This window comes from Antennarius striatus, chromosome 20, assembly GCF_040054535.1.
Source record: "Antennarius striatus isolate MH-2024 chromosome 20, ASM4005453v1, whole genome shotgun sequence".
NCBI classification, from domain to species: Eukaryota; Metazoa; Chordata; class Actinopteri; order Lophiiformes; family Antennariidae; genus Antennarius; species Antennarius striatus.
The window spans coordinates 9,625,001-9,647,094 of NC_090795.1; the positions used below are offsets into that span (position 1 = coordinate 9,625,001).

The 22,094-nt window shown below is 38.8% G+C and overlaps 1 protein-coding gene across 2 annotated transcripts in view; it reads right to left on the reverse strand.

The window, feature by feature from the left end:
* The window catches only part of cntnap2a (contactin associated protein 2a), a 290,692-nt gene extending 268,693 nt beyond the window's left edge, over positions 1–21,999 (reverse strand). For both annotated transcript variants that reach the window (XM_068304178.1, XM_068304177.1), the window contains exon 1: positions 21,759–21,999. In XM_068304178.1, the coding sequence (XP_068160279.1) occupies positions 21,759–21,855 (97 nt within the window). In that variant the 5' untranslated portion in view covers positions 21,856–21,999. The remainder of the gene's footprint in view (positions 1–21,758) is intronic.
* Between the last annotated feature and the right edge of the window lie 95 nt (positions 22,000–22,094).

Genomic DNA, 22,094 nt, shown 5'->3' on the forward strand with positions numbered 1-22,094 from the left:
ATCCTCATTGACCCCCAATTATGATTATGAGGATGATGCAGCTGCTAATGACGATGATGATGATGATGACATTTACAACAGCAATGATGGTGATTCTTATGAATATGATCATTATTACCATTGTATTATTTAAATGGTTTTGTTTTTACAACTATTATAGTTCTTCCATTAACATATTCGTTATTGTTCCTATCGCTGTCCAAGTCTGCACCCCCGCCCCCTCTCTCAAACAGTCAAATCAGAGCGCCGCCCACCTTAAGTCAGCATTTATTTGAAAATATTATGGTTAAAACCCATTTTCTGGCCTTGCTCTTTTTGGAAAATACCTTGAGATAACTTACATTGGGATTTGTCTCTGTAAACATGAAATCCACTTAACTCAGTATGACCATATATGGATCTCAATAGTCATGGCAAAGTACAGACAAGTTTTGAACAAATAGAAATAATAATAATATCTGCTGAAAAATGACAGAGTTCACAGGCAGGAAAAAGAGTGGCTAAAAAGACCAAGTTTACGGCAATTCCCACGAGCATGTTTTCAAACTGTCACTAGAACAACAAAATTATTTCTCCTCCTCATAGGCCTGTGTGCACATTAATACAGAAATATGCAATCAAATATGAGGTCATAGACAGAGTTTACCAAGCAGACTCACACATATACTCTTCAAATTGTCAGAATAAAGAGAGCCTCAGCCTTGCTGCTAATGACTTCTTTGTAGTAATGACCATGATAGTGGAGGTTTCTATCAGTACATCCTTTTATGTGAATTTATAGACAACAGTTCCCTGTCTTATTTCTGTTTATCTATATTTATGAAGATAGAAAAGAGAAAATTGAAAAAAAAAATGAATTAAGATGCGATAGTCAAGAGGAAGTGGGTCAGACAAATCAAGAAAAAAACACAAATACAGGGTCTAAGTGATGAGACGGCCAATGAGTGACAGAATGCAAAGGAAAGTGAAGGAGACAGAGACAGAGAAAAGAAAGGTTCGCCTTAATGGTATTCCAAGCTTCAATCAATGCTTAGCCCAGCTCTGCTCCCACCCAATCATCTTAGCAATGCAATCACATTCACACTTTCAAGCACACATCCGCAAATATCGTCCTTCACATCAACGTTGGTCTGACAGTCCAAGTGTCAGGGCAACGGTTCAAATAGGTTTAAACTAACAAAAAAAACAAGCTCTGATGGAAAAGCAAGCTGAGGATTTGGTAAATGGATGACGTGATACAATATATAGACAAAGGCTACACACAATCACAATGACCGATTGGAGGTTGACATAAGAGGCGGTCACACTTAAAACCCAAACTGACAGATGGAAAAGTGTGTGTTGAAAGACAGGAGTGCTACAGGACTGAGTAAAGAGAGGTAAACAGACATGAAGAGAAAGTGATAAAGCCTGGGTTTAGACAGGCCTTTTTGAGTTCACAGACACAGACACCCTTTGAAGTCGTGAGGAGATTTTGAGCTTACAACATTTGCAACAGTGACTGGAGAAAGGTGGAAATTTGATTAGTTATGCACACAGACATGACGAGCTATTAGAAATCAAAGAATCAAGGACTGCATCAGAAATGGATTTTGTAAAAGGGAAGATGAAGGAAAAAATATCTGCTACAAAGAGCCGTATAGATGTTCCATTTCAAAATGAGAAAAATTACATTTTTTAAGTACATCTAAAATGTTCTCACCTTATTTTTCAGCTTTGATATCATTAAGCCCAACTGTCAGTAGAGAGAAAAATTAAACTGCAAAGCAAGCGATATAATATATATAAAAAAAGAAAATTTTTAAAAAAAATCAGATTTCGAGCATTTGTTGTGTTATATTATAATGCAGTAGAGATAATTTGTTATTAACTAATTCTTGGCTCTTAGAGTCCTTGAATATAAAGTCAGATATGTGTGTTTAACATTAGAGAAAAATAAGCTTTAGCCTATGGGAACCATTAGAGGTACACCACATGGGATTGGGTGTTTACATCAGAGAAAATTATTTGTTAACAAAAGGCATGTTGATTAGTTGTGTTTATGTGGACATTTAGATGAACTCAGGCCTGATCTGTTCATCATGAGTGGACACACAACACTACATTAATGCCTCTGTATATGTTGTATTAATGTGTTTGAGCACCATGAAGCCCTTGGCAACGTGGTTCTGGGTCAGTTTGTTTTCTTGAGTTTTTTCGGTGCATACTATAATTACTCTACTTAGCATCTGTGTTGCACTCGGTCCCCCAGGTGGTGTTAGCATGGTTCACTGATGCAGGAGACTCAACCCATGTAGGGCAACTTTACTTATTGTCCTACTGAGGGCTACATTTAACTGTGCCTTACTGATGATGATGATGACGACAACAACGACGGTGAGGATGATGATGATAAACCAAGATAAGCACTTAATGATCATCTATGTGCACCATCATGATGTTTTCTTGATGAGTGTTTCTCTCCTTCATGCATTCAAAGTGGGTTTTCAAATTAGGGAGTGATGACCTGTCTGGATGTTGCAATCCAGACAGGTCCAGATTGTTTAGTGTGTTTCTGGAACTGTACGCTGCTGATGCGCTAGTTTGAAGCATCATACGTTTTCCCTGCCACAGGCGATTGATCCAATTAATGCACTCAGTCTTACAGCAAGAACACAGACTGAAACACTTAGTGAGGAGACTGCAGGAGCACAACCTTCAAGTGGAATAAGTAAGTAATATAGACTGCAACCAAAATGGTCTTGCTTCATTACATTACAGTTTTGTGGTGAGGTGTGAATACTGCTGTGGCAGCAGGGTTTGGTTAGCTCAAGATAAGAGACATGGACGGACTAAGTATAGTCAAAGAAAATGGGGTCAGGGTAATTATTCCAGGTTTTTTGTGTCGATCTGACCGTTGCAGCTTGTCAGTGTGTTTGGGACTGAAGAAGCTGAAAAGCCTGTGTTTGTGTTAGTGTTTACTTACATGCTTGAAAGGTAAAAGCTGATGGTACCATCATCATGGTACCATCACTGAGAGACAGGTACCCATAGACACGCACACACGCACGCACACACACACACACACACACAAACACACACACACACACACACACACACACACACACACACACACACACACACACACACACACACACACACACACACACACACACACAGAGGCAAACATTACACAAATAGAGAACAACAAGAGAAAACCAATGCAGTTTCTTGTTGAAACATGAGTGTAGTTCAAAATAATTAATTGTGACATTCAACAGCAAAAAAACAGTCAGTTCTAGTGAATTACAAGCTATTTCGCACACAGAAATGTGGTGCATATAAGAAATTACATTAGCAGTTCCTTCAGGGATTTGTGCACTTTCAATTCTGTTTTTTTTTCTTCTCATTGTTCCCTAATTTATTTCAGTGTTTTGTTAGAATGGAAAAGAAACAAAATAACACAGCGATCCAAACACATTAAAGCATCCTGTACTATAAAATGAACATATACATGAAACCAGTAGAAAAGGCATAAATGAGATGTAAACAAAAAGCTTATGTCACAGCAATATACAAGTTCTATTAGAGACCGCAGTGTTAAAATACACTTACAAGTTCAAATCAGAAGTCAACAAATATAAGCTGTAAAACACAAGCAATTAGTATTTCTTATTTGTAATGTAAAATTATTCAATAGGCATCCACCAAAAAGGCTTGTTACACAGAATGATCCTTTGGAAGTTTGAGAATCAGCCTGGATCCCCCAGAAAGCAGAAAATCAAAACCTTTGCGCTCATGTTCTCTGCTTCATTATTTTGAAGCCCTTCAGGCGTGAATTTGAGACACAGCAACCTTTGGCTTTATTAGAATAAAATCGATCCACTCTTGATTACACCACTAAAAATTGTGTCCACGCTTGACAGCGTCACCCCTTCAATTTGTTATAACAAGCAATAAGATGAGAATACAACTCAAAACACAACACTGGCTGCCTAAATGCAAATACAGATGCAATGGCATGTTGTGGGCGACACAGGCAAACACACAAATATAAAAAGGAAGATGCTGATGCTGGAAGATGTGGGCAGATAAATTCATACAGCTCCACAAGTTTATCTCTCTCTCTCTCTCTCTTGCACACATGCACACATAAACACATACATGGGCACACACACACATACACACAGAGAGAGAGAGAGAGAGAGAGAGAGAGAGAGAGAGAGAGAGAGAGAGAGAGAGAGAGAGAGAGAGAGAGAGAGAGAGAGAGAGAGAGAGAGAGAGAGAGAGAGAGAGAGAGAGAGAGAGAGAGAGAGAGAGAGAGAGAGAGAGAGAGAGAGAGAGAGAGAGAGAGAGAGAGAGAGAGAGAGAGAGAGAGAGAGAGAGAGAGAGAGAGAGAGAGAGAGAGAGAGAGAGAGAGAGAGAGAGAAACAAGGTACTGACTCTTTAGGAAGCCTGGAGAAAAGTAGGAAAAAAAATTTCTAAACAGCTTTTCAAATTACAAATACGGCACACGTTGTACTGTCATACTTTCAGATGCTTTATCCGAGAGTGAAAGACAAGTCAGTCATTCAATTTTATTCCACGCTTCTTACAACATGAGGAAGGTTCAAGGATTATAAACATTACAATGTATGCACTTCTGCATTTTCTCTTAATATTCTGTCCAATCTGTATCAGTTCAGTCATCTTATGCATTCTTTCACAGTCTTATTTCCTTGCTCTTGAGGTATCACATAGTACATTGAAACAACTTTGTTGTCTGTCGATTATCTTGCTGCTACCTTTTTAAGTCTGATTATTACGGGTGTGCCCTCCAAATTACTTTCTAGCTTCATGATTAGATGAGATTCTTCAGTCTCAGCAGAGTTACCAGCCACCACCGCCACCACTGTCGGAGCTTGCTTAGCCTCTGCTTAGTTTTCATCTTGCTATTGCTCAGGGCAGATGGCCCTCAATCACAGCCTCCCTGAAGAGTCTGAGCACAAAAGAGTGTCTGACAGACTAATTATCACATATCATCTGCTGCCATAAACAATTATTTTTACGTCATTCACTTGTCTTTCCTGATTTATGTAAGGTTATAGTTAACACTGCAAGTTTGTGTGTATGTTTGTGTGTGTGTGTGTGTGTGTGTGTGTGTGTGTGTGTGTGTGTGTGTGTGTGTGTGTGTGTGTGTGTGTGTGTGTGTTCCATCCAAGTAATAGTTTTGTTTTTGTTTTTTGTTTTTTGTTTGTTTTTTTGGGTTTTTTTTGCATTTTTTCTTCATATTTTCAATCCTGACCCAAACTTTCAAGTTTTCATTTATAAATACAATGTTGCATTTGTTCTGAAAAATTCTACTTGAAGTGCTTGGAAGTTTGCTGTTCATATGTTAAACTATCCAGTTGTCCACAATAGCTGAACATTTATATTTTCTCTCCTGGCAAATGTCTGGAGGAGATGCAAATGAAAAAAAAAAATATTCAAGGAACTAAAGCAGAATATATCAATCAATCAAATTAGAAAAAAAGGTAAGAGAGCTGCATGTGATGAGGATTTAGAAGAGAGGTGTTGCATTGAGACAGCGAGTGGGTTGCTTTCACAAAAGAAAAGCTTAAAAAAGTATCTTTAAAGTATAAGTGAAGTAACTCTAAAGGATGCAGATGTTTTAAATTCAACAACAACATTCTCAAACATATTAAAATATGGATTACAGAGATCATATTAATGATGTGAGCAAAATCTTGTATTAAAAAGACTTTCACATTGTCCCAGGTGGATATTATGGGAACACTGTATGATTTATCTGGAGAACAAGCATTAAGAATCAGTGAATTAAATCAGGAGCCAGAGATGACAATTGAGAAATGATGAAAGATGTAGAATTAGAGGGAAAAGGTTGCCGGTGATTCTAAGGTTAAAGAAAGTAAGGGGAGCAATTGGGTGGAGTGATATATTATTCATAATTATCTGACTTAGTGCATTATTTAACAAATATGTCAGTGGAAAGATGCAACCTACAGCCACTCATTTACTATTAATGGTAGTTTGGAAGAACATCTTTAACACCACAAAATCCCGTCATAAACAAGATGGACTCTCACTCAGCCCCCTTACACACAGCATTCTGAATAAAACGAAGAAATTGTCATTACTCGGTGAAAGCTCTGTAGGATTTCATAAATCATCGATAAACCCTGCGCATTATCCCCCCTCCTTCAGTAAAGCAAGATGTTTTGCTGTCCTGTGCCATTTGTAGGGCATAAATGTTAACAGCCATATAAAATTTCATTCACAGATCTCACAGGGGTGGGTAGAAAGCCTTGGGCATACTTTGCTACGGAAAAAACATAACTTAGAGGAATACAAAAAAAAAAAATTAGAAGGTGTAGTAACTCTGAAACCGCATGTACCCACTGGCTAAGGATTAATGCTTCTCTCCTGTGTCTCTCATCGGCACTACTTTTTTAATAAAGAAATAATACCAGGCAGCGTTGACTGCCCATGATACTTTGAAATAAAACAACACAGTGGTAGTATACCTGAGGGTATTTTGTAAGATATTTTATTATGGACATTATGTAAATCAAAAACTAAAAAAATGAATAAAGACAGAGATGAAATGCTTGCAGATTTGATGCTGTTCATGCAGTTGGATTTTATTGGATTTATCTCGCAAGCCATTCTTTCTGGCCTATCAAGAGTGGCACTATTTTGTCAAGAGGTAGACCTCCTGCTTGACCTTCAAATTGTGGGTAGTCATTCATCCAGGTCAAAACAAAAGGACTGTTCAGATGTGTATGGTGTAACTGGGTTGGTCCGAGTCATGTTTTTTTGTTTATGTTTTCTTTGGCTCTAAGCTGTTTTTTGGAATGCACTTAAGATTTCAGGCGTGTACATTTCAAGTAATGAAATAACCCAAGTAAACTTCATGCCAGCACCAAAAGCTTGTATTAAGTGCTCCAGTAAAAGTGAACTTTTATTTGTGGTAAATTTCATCTACCCGGAGTGTCCCCCGCCTCACGCCCTATGTCAGCTGCGATAGGCTCCAACTTCCGGTACATGAAAGTGAAAGAATTTCATCTAAATGGAATGTCACAAACATTTTAACACACATAAGTTTCCTTGTTTTATTTAACAAAGCATGTGCAGTCTGATCAGTTTGTAATGGGGACAATGCTTTGTCGTTTTAATGAAAAAAAACTAGTAGTAGCTAAACCACTGGACTTTTTTTTATTTTAATGGCCAAACACTATTTTACTTTGGATAAAAGCATAACTTATAATGTAATACAATGGCTCAGTGATGACTGTTATCATCAAAGAGCTATCCAGAGGTATTAACATAGTGTTTAATTTAGTAGCATTTGTCTGTGTGGACAATGACTGCTCCAAATTTACCTAAAGCTGCTAGGTCTTACATATTGAAACTTCACTGTTGGATTCTCAAGTGAATTTCGAGGTCAAAAATGTTGCACATTAGCATTTTCACAAAATACACACAGTATCCCAAAAAAAATCATGGGTTTCTGCATAATTATCAATATTTTAATTGACTGATTTCTATGCGCCACAAAATATTAAGTATAGTGAAAACAGTATACTGTATGTAAAAACAGACACATAGTTAATACGTAACCTGGAAGGTATTAATCAGTGCTATATGATTCTAAACAAAAGCAATACCTCTACAGTGAACTGGTTCACGTGCTGACAGACCTGACTTGCGTTTTCGTGTATTTCTCCAACTAAGTGCGGTGGCTGCACATTTGCATGAACAATCTAGAGACGCAGGTGCTGGGAAATGCAGTGTAAATGCCACTGCTCATCATTGACTCAAGGATTATTAGTGCTTCTCTGTATTTTCTGTTCCTACCCTTGTCTCTTCCTCCCTTTCTCCTTTCCCTGTGCCTCACCCATCCACAATCACCTCGTCAGCAGCAGAACAAGAACCTTAGCTCTCCTTCCACTCATTATGCACCTCACAATATGAAGGCTCCCCTCAGCCATCCAGTATCTTTTGTTGTCTAGTTTTTCCTCATGTTTTCCTCCGTACAAACTAGTTATTTTCCTATGCCTAGGACTTCTGCGCCAACCCTCCTCTCCAGCCATCACCACCCACATCTCACAAATCTTGACCTGCAGACAGCACAAGCCACAGCCAGAGTCGGATGTCCACACGAATCTCATCTGCCAGCCATCGCCTGTTTCCCTCCTCCTACCTAACATCAAACTGTACTTAAACCTAAAATTCAGTCTCTGAGTCTGCCTCTGGGTCCAAGTCAAAAACCTAGCTGAAACAATAAAACACAAATATCTGACAAGTGCTCAGGACTGGCCACAGAGTAGATCTACTGGATGTTTTGAGGTTATGGACCCTGTTATAGAACAGTACTAAGGTTATTGATAGAAAAGAGAAGATGCCATAAACACAATAAACTATTCTAATTACCATTCTTTTATATTTTTATGCCTTCATATCTCCACATTATATTGTGTGAGTAGACCATTCCGTGGTCTACAATGCCAAGCGTCTGTCATCTGCATATTGCAGAAAGGGGTAAGAAGAACCAGTGATTTTCAATTAGCTGCAATTGGTCACAAGGGTTTGACTTAATAAACACAATGTTTATTTTCCTTAACTTTAACTTTATTCGCTCCTCAAGTGAGCACCACAGATCAGCCATTATGGCATCCACATAACAGGTTTATCTCCCGCGCCCGCGTTCCCGTGTGTAAAGCCCCTCCACTTCGTTTACCATAAAGCACCAAGTACAGGAGCAACATGTTAACAAGTACCACTGGCTATATTGATGCTGCAACATAGCAGTCAACACAGAAACACGGACTACGTTGGACATAGCACTCAGTTGAGTTTGACACATTTGACAAAAAAAGCTTTCCTGCTATTCTGTTTAGGGGTCGATAGAGTACTATTTGAGTCCCACAGTATAAAGCTGTCTTGATTTTTACTGAAACTTACAATCAGCTCTTTTGGAGACCATTAGTTAGATCCCAACACACAAATACTGTGTCTAATGTACCTACAGCACATTAGTCAATAGCTGAGTCTCGCCAGGCTCAAGAATTTGACAAGCCACGGAAAGCACTGGACATTACTTTGTTTACCAAAAAGATGCATTCAAAAATGCATTAATGTTAATTTTCAAGCATTGTTGTGTTGGTGTAATAAAAACTATTTCATATAAAAATACAACATCCTGTGTTTACCAGGACAGTAGTCTTATCAATAAAATCTAATTGAAGTTTTCAGTTCAGTTTCTTTCTATTTCGAGGAATTTAGATCTGCATCAACCGTGGAGGAGAGAGGGGATTAACTTACTAAACCTCACATGCACAAACACACCTGATTGGAGATAAATAAGACACATACACACATACACACACTGTACAGCAGGGCGGTTTTCACAGACTCACCCATTGCCACCCTTTAAAGTTAGTGAGCTGCTAATGGTTTTGGATCCCATTCAGGGAGAGTCTGTGGCCTGTCTGTCCATTAGCTGGCTGACACACTCTGCTGACTAAACACAACACTTCCAGCGGCCTCTGTTTCACTCAACCAAGGCTCCCCTTCATTTTGAAGATGAAAGTAGGACCCCAATTTCTTGTTTTTCTGTATCCTTTGTGTTTGTGAGAGTGTGTGATATGTGTATGTGTGTGTGTGTGTGTGTGTGTGTGTGTGTGTGTGTGTGTGTGTGTGTGTGTGTGTGTGTGTGTGTGTGTGTGTGTGTGTGTGTGTGTGTGTGTGTGTGTGTGTGTGTGTGTGTGTGTGTGTGTGTGTGTGTGTGTGTGTGCCCTCATAGTTAAAAGTTCAGGTCCAACTTCCTGGAAATGGTTGAGCAGATACAGATGCTTTTCAAATGAGGCACTGGATTCAAACCTTTTTTGTTTACTTTGTACATGCACTACGTAAGAGTGTGCCATTCATTCAATCGTTCATTCATTCATTCACTCACTCATTTATTCATTTGGGGTTTTTTTGTTCGTTCATCAGTTCATTCATTTGTTCATTCATTTGTTCTGTAGCAATTTTTCAATGAAGTATCACAGATGGGCTGAATTGTATTTGGGTGGGCAGTGGCATTCACCCTGAATAGGTTGTCGGTTCATCAATGTGAACATCAATGTGAACATCAAACCCACAGACAAAATAAAAAATGATGAAAATTACATTTTTTTTCAAGGATCCAGCCATTAATCCACAATCTAATCTATTTGAATATTACCAAATACAAGAACAGAAAAGACATTGACATTCCAAGCACAAACCCCAAGTCGATAAATTGACTCCTGCAGAACAACTGATGGGATGAAGATCATAAACAGGAAAATGCTGTATAAATAAACAAATAAAAGAAACAAAAATAAAAAAATATTGTTGTCCTCTGTAGCCTCAGCCCTCTGCCAGCAAAGCTTTCTGTGCCACTGCCCATCAGGGACTAAAAGGACTAGGTGCACGGACTACACTGGATTTACACTCAGATGAAGAAGCAGATCCCATACTGAGGTATTTGGACGGCACTTTGCACCATGCCCTTCAAAGGATGCCAAAGATCATTCGCCTCCCTTCAGCTCTCACGGTCAATCGATTGCACAATTTTCTGCATCCTTAGTAAAAAGCAAAAAAGCTGTAGACTGTGCCGTGCATGTGTGTATGTGACTACATGTCAGCTGTAATTGTGCATCGCCCAAAACAGTGCTTGGAGTAACTCGCACACATGAACATACATGCTTTTGTGCACATGCACACATGTGCACAAAAGGTTCAATGATCCATTCAATGATCCATTCATACTGCGATGTGGGAACGGGAATAAGAATGCTCACATATTCTGTCCATCACCTGAGCTGTTGAAATACAAGAGCAGGGCAGGGTGCTGGCTGAGTAGATAAATCTATAAATCAGATTTAATGTTTCCTGTCTGCAGGTCCGCCTATTTATGTGTCAGTGTGTGTGTTTATATGTGTGTGTGTGTCCGTTCATCCTGGACACAGATTAACAAATTGAAACTGATCTGAGATCAGCAATGCTGTAATCCCCTCTATTTTGGCTACCATCATTTATCTCTAGACAACTGGTACAACTGCCAGCAAACAGAATGAGTGTTTATTAAGTCGTAACATTTCGGATAATTCCCAATGATTCGCAAAACCATACAGTGAACTCCAATGTCATGTTCTCATTAATCAAATTTTTAATGAGGATTACATTCTACTACAATTTAATCAACTGATGGTTGGCCTGACTCAAACTACAGCTGAGCTGCTTTCTCCTTATCGTATATTCTCGTGTTGTCTTGCATGATCTCTTCTGGCAAGTCCAATTGCGCTAAATTGAGCAAAAAAAATTTGCAATTGTTTGGCCTTGTTCCATAAAAGGGTAGGATTACTAGAATTATTGTTGAAGAGAAAATGCAGTGAACAGACTGTGTTGGAGGAAGGACGGTGACATGAAGTACAGAAACATATACTGTACCCTGATACAGAAACATCATTTTATTCCTTTTGTGAAATTATCAATATCGTTCACTGGCCATGGGTGTTATCTTTAAAGAGACTATGCAGAGGTGCCATGCATTTCATTTGGACTGGTAGGTGCAGAGGTGGCAGTAATGAAATTCACTGATTAATTAAATACGAGCAATGCAACAATCCAATTTATTTGATTGCAGTTTCTAAATAAAAGTAGTTGTCTGATAAAAGGGAAAGGCACCAGGGAGAGAAATTGAGGACAGCAGAGTGTCTGAAGCTGCGTATCACCACGGGGCTTGACTTTGACCTGGCATATTTCTGGTTCCTCTAAGCAGATTTCCATCATAACTGGTTTAATTATCCCATTGCATAACCATGTCATTAAGAGATGCTAAACTCACTGATGTGTGATACTTTGGTAATTTTGTTCCTTTCAGAAATATTTCCCTTATTCTTCAAGAAAAAAACCATGCATATTGTATATATTGCAATAAAGATCAAAACATTTCTGCAGGAATTCCAAGCACAACTCAAGACTGAGAAAAAAAACAAAAACTGATCCTTTTTTCCTCACACCTATCATTTTTCAAATTCCATTGATCTATATTGCACGCATCTATACTTTGTCTCAGATGCTCTGTGGTTAAGAATAGTTTAGTTTGCTGGTTTTGACAGGTAAATTTAATTTTTTTGTCTATGTTTTCTACACCTGATAATGTGACTCATGGACAGTGAGAAAAGGACAAGAAAAAAAAGGTTAAGGGACATCAGATGGGGCAGTGTGGTGGCAAAGTGGGTAGTCCTGTTGTGTCCGGGTTTGATCCCTGTCTGTGTGAAGTTTATTCTCCCCGTGTCTGCCTGGGTTCTCTCTGGGTTTGGCTTCCTCCCACCTCCAAATCTCCTAAAACAGCATGTAGCTTAGGTGAATCACACCAAAATTGTCCGTAGATGTGAAAAGAAGCATGCATCATTGTTTACCTTTCATGTTGCCCCGCGATGAGATAATGCCTCATCTTGGCTATACCCCACCATTTGTCCGTAGTCAACAGAGATAGGTTCCAGCAGACCTATCCCTTGGGTAAATGGCTGTAAAATAGATGATTGTGATTGTCTCGTGGATGGATGGACAGATGGATGGATGGATGGATGGATGGACGGATGGATGGATGGATGGATGGATGGATGGATGGATGGATGGATGGATGGATGGATGGACGGACGGACGGATGGATAGAAGTCAGATGGTCAAAGATACATTTGGTGAAGCAATGTGAAAACCGACAGAATGGGAAAAAAATTATAGAAAGAAGAATAAATTTGAAGAGCAACACACAAAGACTACTATGGCAAAAGGAAAATATCGAAGGAAGGTGAAAGAGAAGTGGAAAAAGGAAGCAGTGACCCCTGTCTGACTAATCTTAGTTTACAATGTAACGGCACCTTGAACCAGAGGTAATAGACCACAGCCACATCTGACTTCAACTCACTTTCTCTTCATCATGTCCACAGAAAAATGTATCTTTTAATCACACAGTCGTCCGTATCCACACAGACCAGCTCACACACTCTCACGCACACCCTGAGGTCAATAGATCTGAATGAGTGTCCTCATGTGTTTGAATCCGCAAGCTTATGAAAGGTAAGTTGACTGAATTTAGAGGGTTGCAGCTGTTATTTCAGGTAATGCATTTAAGTTAAGTTTAAGCAAATTTAAATATTGGAATTGAATATCAGTAGATACCAAATATAAAACAACAAACAAACAACACACCAAGGGGAGAGCAATTTTTTCAAACCTGATAGAGGATGTCCACCCATTCCCCCAACAAAGACACAAGAAGCATGCAAATCTTTGGGTGTGTTGTTTGCACGTCTAAAAGGGCCCAAAAGTCAAAATTCCAGCAAGACATATCTGCTATGAAAATGAAAAGGGATCTGCAGTGTTGTGGATTCTTAATTTGATTATTTAGCATTGTTACTGGTTTAAAATTGTTTGAAATAAAGCACTATTACTTCCGATTGTAGTTTTTATTTACCCAGTCATTGTAATTGTCAGTGCTTACAAACACACATTCATACAAAAAATACTTAACTCTACCAAAATAGAAAGGCACACACAGAAATACACTAATTGTGTTTTCCAGTCGCTACTGTAACTGGCTACAGATAGTCCCATTCTGCCTAAATCTTCTCTTTGCAAGAGGAAAATAAAGAGGAGAGTTTCTCCAATAGAAGTGGCCAAAAGATTAATTCACTTAATCTTGGGCTGTAAATGTGGTATTCAAGCATCTTAGAAAAAAATAAATTGCATGCAAAGCTGTGAGTAATAACAACATTTGTCTTAGCTGCAACACAGTGCCCTTTTCTACTGCACTCTTTCCACATCAGCTGGTGGCTACATTTCCAGCATCCATTATGATAGACAGTGACTCGTGCCATACACACATGCATGTGTGCACGAATCCCTTTTTTAAAAAAATACACATTTTGTCTTTGTCCCTTATGAATAGAAGGGCCTGATATCTATAGTACCAGAAGAGTACAACCCTCTGTGTACATGTGTGTGTGAAGATGCGTGCAAACATGATACAGCTGAACAGATGTTGGAGGATGTTTTTTTAATGTGTAATCCCCAGAGTCATCTTAATTACCCATCATATGTGTGCTACATGATCAAAGGGTTAATGGTGCAGAATATAGGTTAGACTCACAGAGCGACCAGCATAAGCAACAGTTTAATTCTTTGCTGACATGCTAAATGCAGCTCTATATGAATAGAGCTTATAGGTTTTTGAAGCTACTCATTTGCAAGCTATCATCTAGCTACTAAGTAATGTGTGCACTGTTTTTTTTGTGATCAATAACTAATTGGTTAAAAGGGTTTTGCCTGATGTCTCATTAAATTACTATAATCACAATGTAATGTCTCCTCATTACATATATTACAAGTTCATTTCAGTTCATCTAGGTGATGTCTGCTACACCCATTTCAATGGACTCCTACAAAACCAATGTCTCCCTCCTTGAAATGGCAAAATCAATACTTTTATATCTAATACTGCACTAATAAAAAAACAAAAATCAAGCAGTTATTCTCAGGAAAAGGGAAAATGCTGTAACGTACCAACCTGCAATGCTATGTCTTTAATGTCATTACAGTGTAATAAAGCCGTACAAACATAACATTATTAATATTTCCCTTATAATAGTATATCAATAACCACATTTCTATCCATCCAAAGCAGAGCATTCAAGACATATCTTTTCACACTTTCCAACTCCACCTAGAACATTCTGAGGGGTTCTAATCCTAGGTAAGGCATATTATCCCAATCCCATTGGACATACCCATAAATGCCACCAAAGTGAGACATCCAGGAGACATAGCAACCTCCACAACTCGCTCATTTTCTAAAAATGTTTCACCTTACAGTGGTGAGGGTGTTTGTTTAAATACTGTACCTCTGTTATCCTGGGAGTTACACTGTGCAGGGCAGAAAGCCATAGAAATAGTCTTTGTAAGTAAACCCAACATGACCAGAATAAGAGTTTTTCAAGGTCTTAAGCAAATAAGTTGCTACACCTCAGCTGGGGCCTCCTTCTGGAATCAGAACATCATGAGCAGCTGGTGTTCCATTGAGAAGATTAATGCTGCCAAATGGCAGGGGCCCTTAAACTCAAAGCAAATCAGGTCAGACATTGCATACCCAGTCACAAAAAAAACAAAACCCTCAATCAATGACTTAGACCATATTGTGCTTCAAACAGCAATATGTGGTACGGCAATAAGATCAATGAAATTAAAACATATCACAATATCACCGTACAAAATCAGCAATAGAAACTGAGAAAAATAATAATGAATTGTTGCTATTATTGTACAGCATAAAATAGTGTCTAAAATTAACTTGGATTATCAGTCATGCCTTGCATGAGCAAACACATGCTAACTATCGATGCAACAATTTTGACTGTGGACACCAGTCACTCATGGACACCAAACAAGAAATACTTGCGGACCAAAGCAGCCCCTGAGATTGAGTCTCTGGCTACCACTTGACCAACTGTATTGGCATGATTAACAGTACTTTATTTGTGGATGCAATACTTATGAGGAACTGTCCTTACTAGTATTAATTCCTCTACTGGTAATGGACACACAAAAAGAAAGTGTTAGTGCTGATTGCACTGCTAATATTAAATTTTGTTCACAGGAATGTATTGGGTTTCCGTAATCAGTCTTTCTAGAGGTATAACAAGCATTGATTTCAATTTTGTATCTCCTCACTAAGAATTTAAATATGGGCCATTCTGACTAATTTGGAAGCATTAAATTTGGAGTGAGAAACTGACATAATACAGCTGCAGAGTCTTGCTTCATTTTCAATCTACAATCCAATCTAATTTCCGACGTTTAAATGTTTAACAATTAAAATAGAAAAGAAAAAGGAAACACATTCATTACAATAACTATCCTGAACTCAAATGGCATCTGTGGGTTTCTAAAGTAAACTGTAAAAACATATCACTTTTGCCTTTGTCCATTATGCTACAAGTATAGCCTCGTAGCCTGCGCTACAAGGCTATACTTTTAATTCTCTAGACAGTTAAGAGTGACAAACTCAGACTAGCAGAATATCAATTTACATATTTGAAATTGCAGACTTCTTTACAGAAAGAGTAAAATATATAACTATATGATTTTGAGGCCTAACTGTTTTATGTGTAACATGTATTTACTGTTCAAGTAAATGAATTCACTTAATTTTGGTATTTAGATTTTATCAGCTGCTTTTGTTTCATCCTTCATCCCATGATAATGTATGAGATCAATATGACATGTAGACGCTTATTTTTAAAGACTGTGATGATGTACCATGAACACATTGTAACTGGACATTCACATTAACCGCAAACACAATTATCAGGGCAGCAGAAATGCCAGATCTTCCCGAACAGAAGGACAGAATTAGGTGACACAGGTCCACTCTGTGACTAATAAACAAACTGCACTCAGATGGAGACACAAATTATAATAGCAATGATAATATTGAATGACAAGGTGTCTTTTTCTCCCGACCATCTTTCCTCGAGCTGTCTCTCTTGATCTTTCTCCCTCCTTGATAAATGCTGCATCCTTCTCTAAAAGTCTTTCTTGCTTCCTCATTCTTTCATTCCAGTCCACTCTCCATCTAGAAACCCTTGTCTAATGAGGTAGACAGATTCTGACATGTTGTAATGAGAACACACTCCACAAGAAAACTTTCAGCTCACAAAGAGTACAGTACATGTAGAAAAACGTACATAGACATGCAGCATGAGTACCTTGTACCAAATTAACTATTAAAATTTTATTATTATTATTATTATTATTATTATTATTATTATCATTCTAAGGTGTGTGTGTGTGTGTGTGTGTGTGTGTGTGTGTGTGTGTATCTGTGTGTGTGTGTGTGTGTATGTGTGTGTGTGTGTGTGTGTGTGTGTGTGTGTGTGTGTGTGTGTGTGGTGTGTGTGTGTGTGTGTGTGTGTGTGTGTATGTGTGTGTGTGTGTGTGTGTGTGTGTGTGTGTGCGTGCGTTGCGTGTGTGTGTGTGTGTTACTTCCCTGATATTGTTACACGATTTATGCAGGATGACCTGTCGGTGTGCATTTATATTATTCAGCCCTGCTCCCATGATGAAACATAGATAGCCTTGCATAACCACTCATTTCCAAGAGAAAAACTCCAGTCCTTCAAGGAAACCAGTATAGTCGAGAGGGAGTAGAAAAACAGGCATACTGATTTGACTTTTTCTTTCTTTTTCCTTTTTTTAATAGTTCAGAAGAAAATCAATTCTGTAAAGAAGCAGAAACCTATATAAGCATAGGTATACTGTATTTGTATGTATAGTCATATATATATATATATATACATATATATATATATATACATATATACAGTACAGTATGTATATGTGTGTGTGTGTGTGTGTGTGTGTGTGTGTGTGTGTGTGTGTGTGTGTGTGTGTGTGTGTGTGTGTGTGTGGTGTGTGTATATATATATATATATATATATATAGAGAGAGAGAGAGAGAGAGAGAGAGAGAGAGAGAGAGAGAGAGAGAGAGAGAAAGAGAGAGAGGAGCTTTTCAGTTCTATTATCTTATCTCTTATCTTTCTGTACATTTTCTGTACAATTTTTTCCAAAATTGTTTTCAAGTTAAATTCATATCCATTAATTATGGGTTTCTGGGAACAAATTCTTATTCCTTGTGCTATCAAAATAAAGTGCTTTCTGGAATTTAAAGGGCTTAGGTCAAGCATATTTCTCTCAAAAGTACTGCCATGCACTCATTTTTCAGTGAGCTAAAATATTCATATCCTGATGGGAAAGCAAAATTTAAGAGCTGTATGGAATACGTGCCACGCTACCTGTCCAATTGATGGTGTGAGAACACGCACATAGATGATGGTTGTGCTGCTTTGAGGGTTTGTGTGAGCATGCACAAGCAAGCACATCCAATTACGAGCTTAAAAAAAAGGGTCAAGTTTATAACCATGAGTGGAAAGGGAAAGGGACTGACTGTGTGAAGAAAAACTGGGTGAATAAAAAAAAATGCACAAGGGACAGAAGTAATTATGGCCAGACAATAGAAGCAATGAGGTGAGCCAATTGGGGATGGTAAGAATTAGAGACAGTTAGGGGAAAAGAAGAGCAGCAGGCAACAAGGGGTAAATAGAATCAAATGATAAAATAAAGAGTATAAAATCAGACTCTGGGGGAAGGAGTATGTGGGAGACAGAAAAAGGAAAGGGGAGGAGGTCATTAATTGGAGGAGAAAATGCAGTTGAGAAGAGTCTGGACGATCTGCAGTATAAGACAAATGAGCAAATGGGTTTGAGGGAGATGTATAGAGATAGAGTAGAGGGAGTAATCATTATAGAACAGGAGTAATTTAGCTGGAAGAACAAAATGCAGAGGAGGGGAATGGTGGTGAGATTACCAACTCAACCCTGGTTTCCAGGCTATGAATGGGTGCCTGATAAATCTGCCGTAGACAAACAAACACAGGTTTGTTCACACATCTAAGTAAAAACAGGCCAAACAAAGCTAAACATCAAGTGTTGACGTGATCTAATCTGGACCAAAAAAGCCTTTTTCCTCCAGCCCTAATAGAATTATTACTTCTTACTGGAAGCAGTCATGCATACCTTCACATACTTCACCACCCAGAGCAGGCATCGTATGTCGATTTCAAAAAAGAGAAGAAAAAAATCTCATTGATATTTCTCACAGTGACTGATGATACTAATTACAGTGACTTATTTGGAGAAAGCAGAAATGAACAGCATCACTTTTGCAAGTTTTTAAGAGGTAAAACTGTGAAGTCACACCAGATTATTTTTTCATTTTCTCTGCATGAGTCACATCCAGTCGTGTCTTAAAAATTAGCTTCTTTGAAACTCAACTTAAAATGCCAGTGTATGCAACAAAATACCACTAAATGCTTTCATTTGGTCTCATATGATATGCAATAAATCACAATGAAGAATAGGAAGCCTTGTCATTCCATGAGTGGCCCTGGAGGTCCAACCAGACTGATGTCTATGTCAAACGGCCAGGCATGTTTAATGAGATAAGAAAAGGCTAATCGGATTCTATATCAGACAGGCTCTAGGGGCATCCCATTTAGCCACCCACGGTGTCACTAACACACTGACTTAAAGGCACATCCTTTATTTCTCACAGACTGGTGTTGAGAATGTTAAAAATGTAAGGCATGCCCTTTACATTTGGAATGATGAATAGCAATGGTGGAAAGTAGGAGTGCTTAAGGCTGGTTAAAAGAGAGATTTGCTGTTTCAAAGAAAGAAGTAAAAGTTACTATTCCATTTGATTTGTTATTAAGAGTACCCTTAATGCACGGGATGTCACATATTAGTGCACATTAATGACAAAACATTTATATGTGAGCCATCTTCATCAGCGGAAATTTTTGATTTCTGCTGAATGGAAAAGTGAATTTTTCAGTGATTATCAGATCTCAACGTGCTGTAGATGGTGAGAAAGTTAATTTCAGACACAGAAACTAATTTGCACACCATACGTTGACATGTCATTAGAGTGCATGGCTAAATTAAGGATACAGCTAATCCACTTTATCTCAGCAGTGTGAGCAAAGTGGCTGTGGTTGTGTACCTTGCACCGTTATGGGTTTGTTTCGCTGAGCGTTTCATTGTTGATTTAATTATGCTGTCTATTATAAGATGCAAAGAGATGCTGAAAATGAACATAAGACTTTTGCAAGCTTACATATAGAGGCAGACGTGCATGACTACATAAATGAACATGTGTCAGCAGACATATGGATCATAGCATGCACATGTCTCTGCTCCATTCATTCACAGACCTCACAAAAACATTTGCAGTTGGCTTGCAGGGGGGCTCGACACAGTCGGTAGGTCAACCAGCCCATTGACTTTAAGTGTATGATCTATATGTTAATCTTCTGTAGTCTGCGTCTCAGATCGTTGGTTACTATGATATTTAATATCCCCCATCAGTTTCACATCCAGCCTGAGGAAGGTGAAAGTAAGCAATCAGATTTAAATTTAGGGGTGAAACCACTGATCCAGTTCAAAATGCTGTTTTGTGTGACTTTCACATGGATCTCCTCTCTGCCTCACACATTCATTCACATACACAAACTCTTTTTTTTCTGTCATACTGCAAATTCAGGTCCAGTCTCTAACATTTCTGTAATGTTCTATTGTTGTCTTTCACTTTGAGAGGCATCATCAATGCTATGAATCTATAGAGATGAAGCAACTGTCACAAATTATGCTGGATTTTTACTTAAGACTTATTTTGAGTACTTTCTTTCTTTTGTGACACACTATTCATGTATGACACATGTATGCACATATCATTTTGGAAGTAACTAGAAATTTTAAATAGTGAACATTTAGCTAAGATAATTGTCATAGAAAGTATCTAGATTCAAATCTTTGCTCCAGTCTGCAGCTGAAGATGCAGAAGAAGAAGAAGAAGAATGGAAGGCTAGACTGAGTCACACCTGTCAATTGACACGGAGGACTGCGGATTTCCTAAACGGATCAATGAAGTTTCATAAATGAACTGTTAACAATGAATTCATGAAGTGCGCTTTTTTTTTTTTCACAGAGCTGTTGCTCCTGTGAAACTCCTCTCTCCGCGTCTCTTTTCCCTTCGCTAACACCCGCTGAAGCGCGCAGGCAGATGTTTCTGTGTTCGTACGCGCACGGCCAAAGGGCTGGCGGTGGAATCCGCGTTGTTGTCTGTCGGATTGGGTGATTAATGAGGCACGTCCCCGGCACCGGAGAAGCCCCGGCGATCACCGGGGGGAAATCAGTCAACACCGACTCAGTCACCGTCAGCACCACCGGAAAGAGACCGGACCATGTGTGAATGTCCCGGGAAGACAGGAGCGAACACGAACTGGCTTTTCTTTTTTTTTTTTAGATCGTTAGGACCAATAATAAGACGCTGAAGTAGCTACTTTAAAATAGCAATGAAAAAATATCTACACAGTAAATCCTTTCAAATCTTTTTTGTAAAAAAAAAAAAAGATAAATGTTAATGATTGTTGCAAGATAATAAAGCAGAAGATTCATGTAATCGTTGTCTCAAATTCAAAGTGTTAGAACTGGATTAGTAGATCCATCTGTTAGTTATATGAACCTTTAAGTTGTCTCGAAGTTTTCCAGGGGCCATTTGTTGACAACATCGCGAAAATGTCTCGAAATATGTTAAAGCACTCGATTTGGTTTGCATAGAAACTTCATGAACAGTCCATGTCTTTTTTCACAGAAACTAGACTTTAAAATATAAATCTTCATGCCTTTGGGTCAGTGAAGAGAGTCCACGTTTTCCATTGTTTCCTAACTTTCACAAGTGTGTATATTCAACATGTTTGGATTTCTTTTTGGACAAATGCAGCATTCTGTCTGAAAGAAAGAAATCCCGAAAGAGATTAAACGAGAAATAGTCATCATTGTGAAAGGCAATCTGCTGACTGAAACTGCACGAAAACACCAAAATAAATTAATGGAGGATCAAAACATTGCCAGAGCAGTATTAAAATCTGGGCTGCTAAAATGAATGGATCAGAGATCCACGTGCAGTGTGCATTTGAACAGCAGCTGGACACACAGCGGGGTTACCTGCATCCCCGCCGGTGAAAGCAGCGTCTCTTCCTCTGGTGTTCTCCAGAAGCAGGTCGACTTCCCACCCAAATGCAGACTCACCCATTACGCGCCAGATAATTAAGAAAAAACAACTTACGGGATGTTGGCAAAGCTCCGCGCGCACCCTTGACATGGTTGAAAATCCACAGAAGAACCAGCAATAACATCGTCAATCCCTGGGTAGGACAGCGCATGTTGCCCGGCGGTGGGGACGCGGCAGAACGGGAGAGGGAGAGGAAACAGCGGGGTGGTGGTGACGGCAGGCGGTCCGTCACACTCGCTTCTCAGTTGAGGACTGACGACAAGGAGCCTGGCTACGCGGACTCTCACTCCCTCCTCCTTTTCTCCCTCTCCCTCTTCCTCACTCTCTTCTCTCTCCCTCTTCTCTCTCTCTCTCTCTCTCTCTCTCTCTCTCTCTCTGTCAATGACTCTC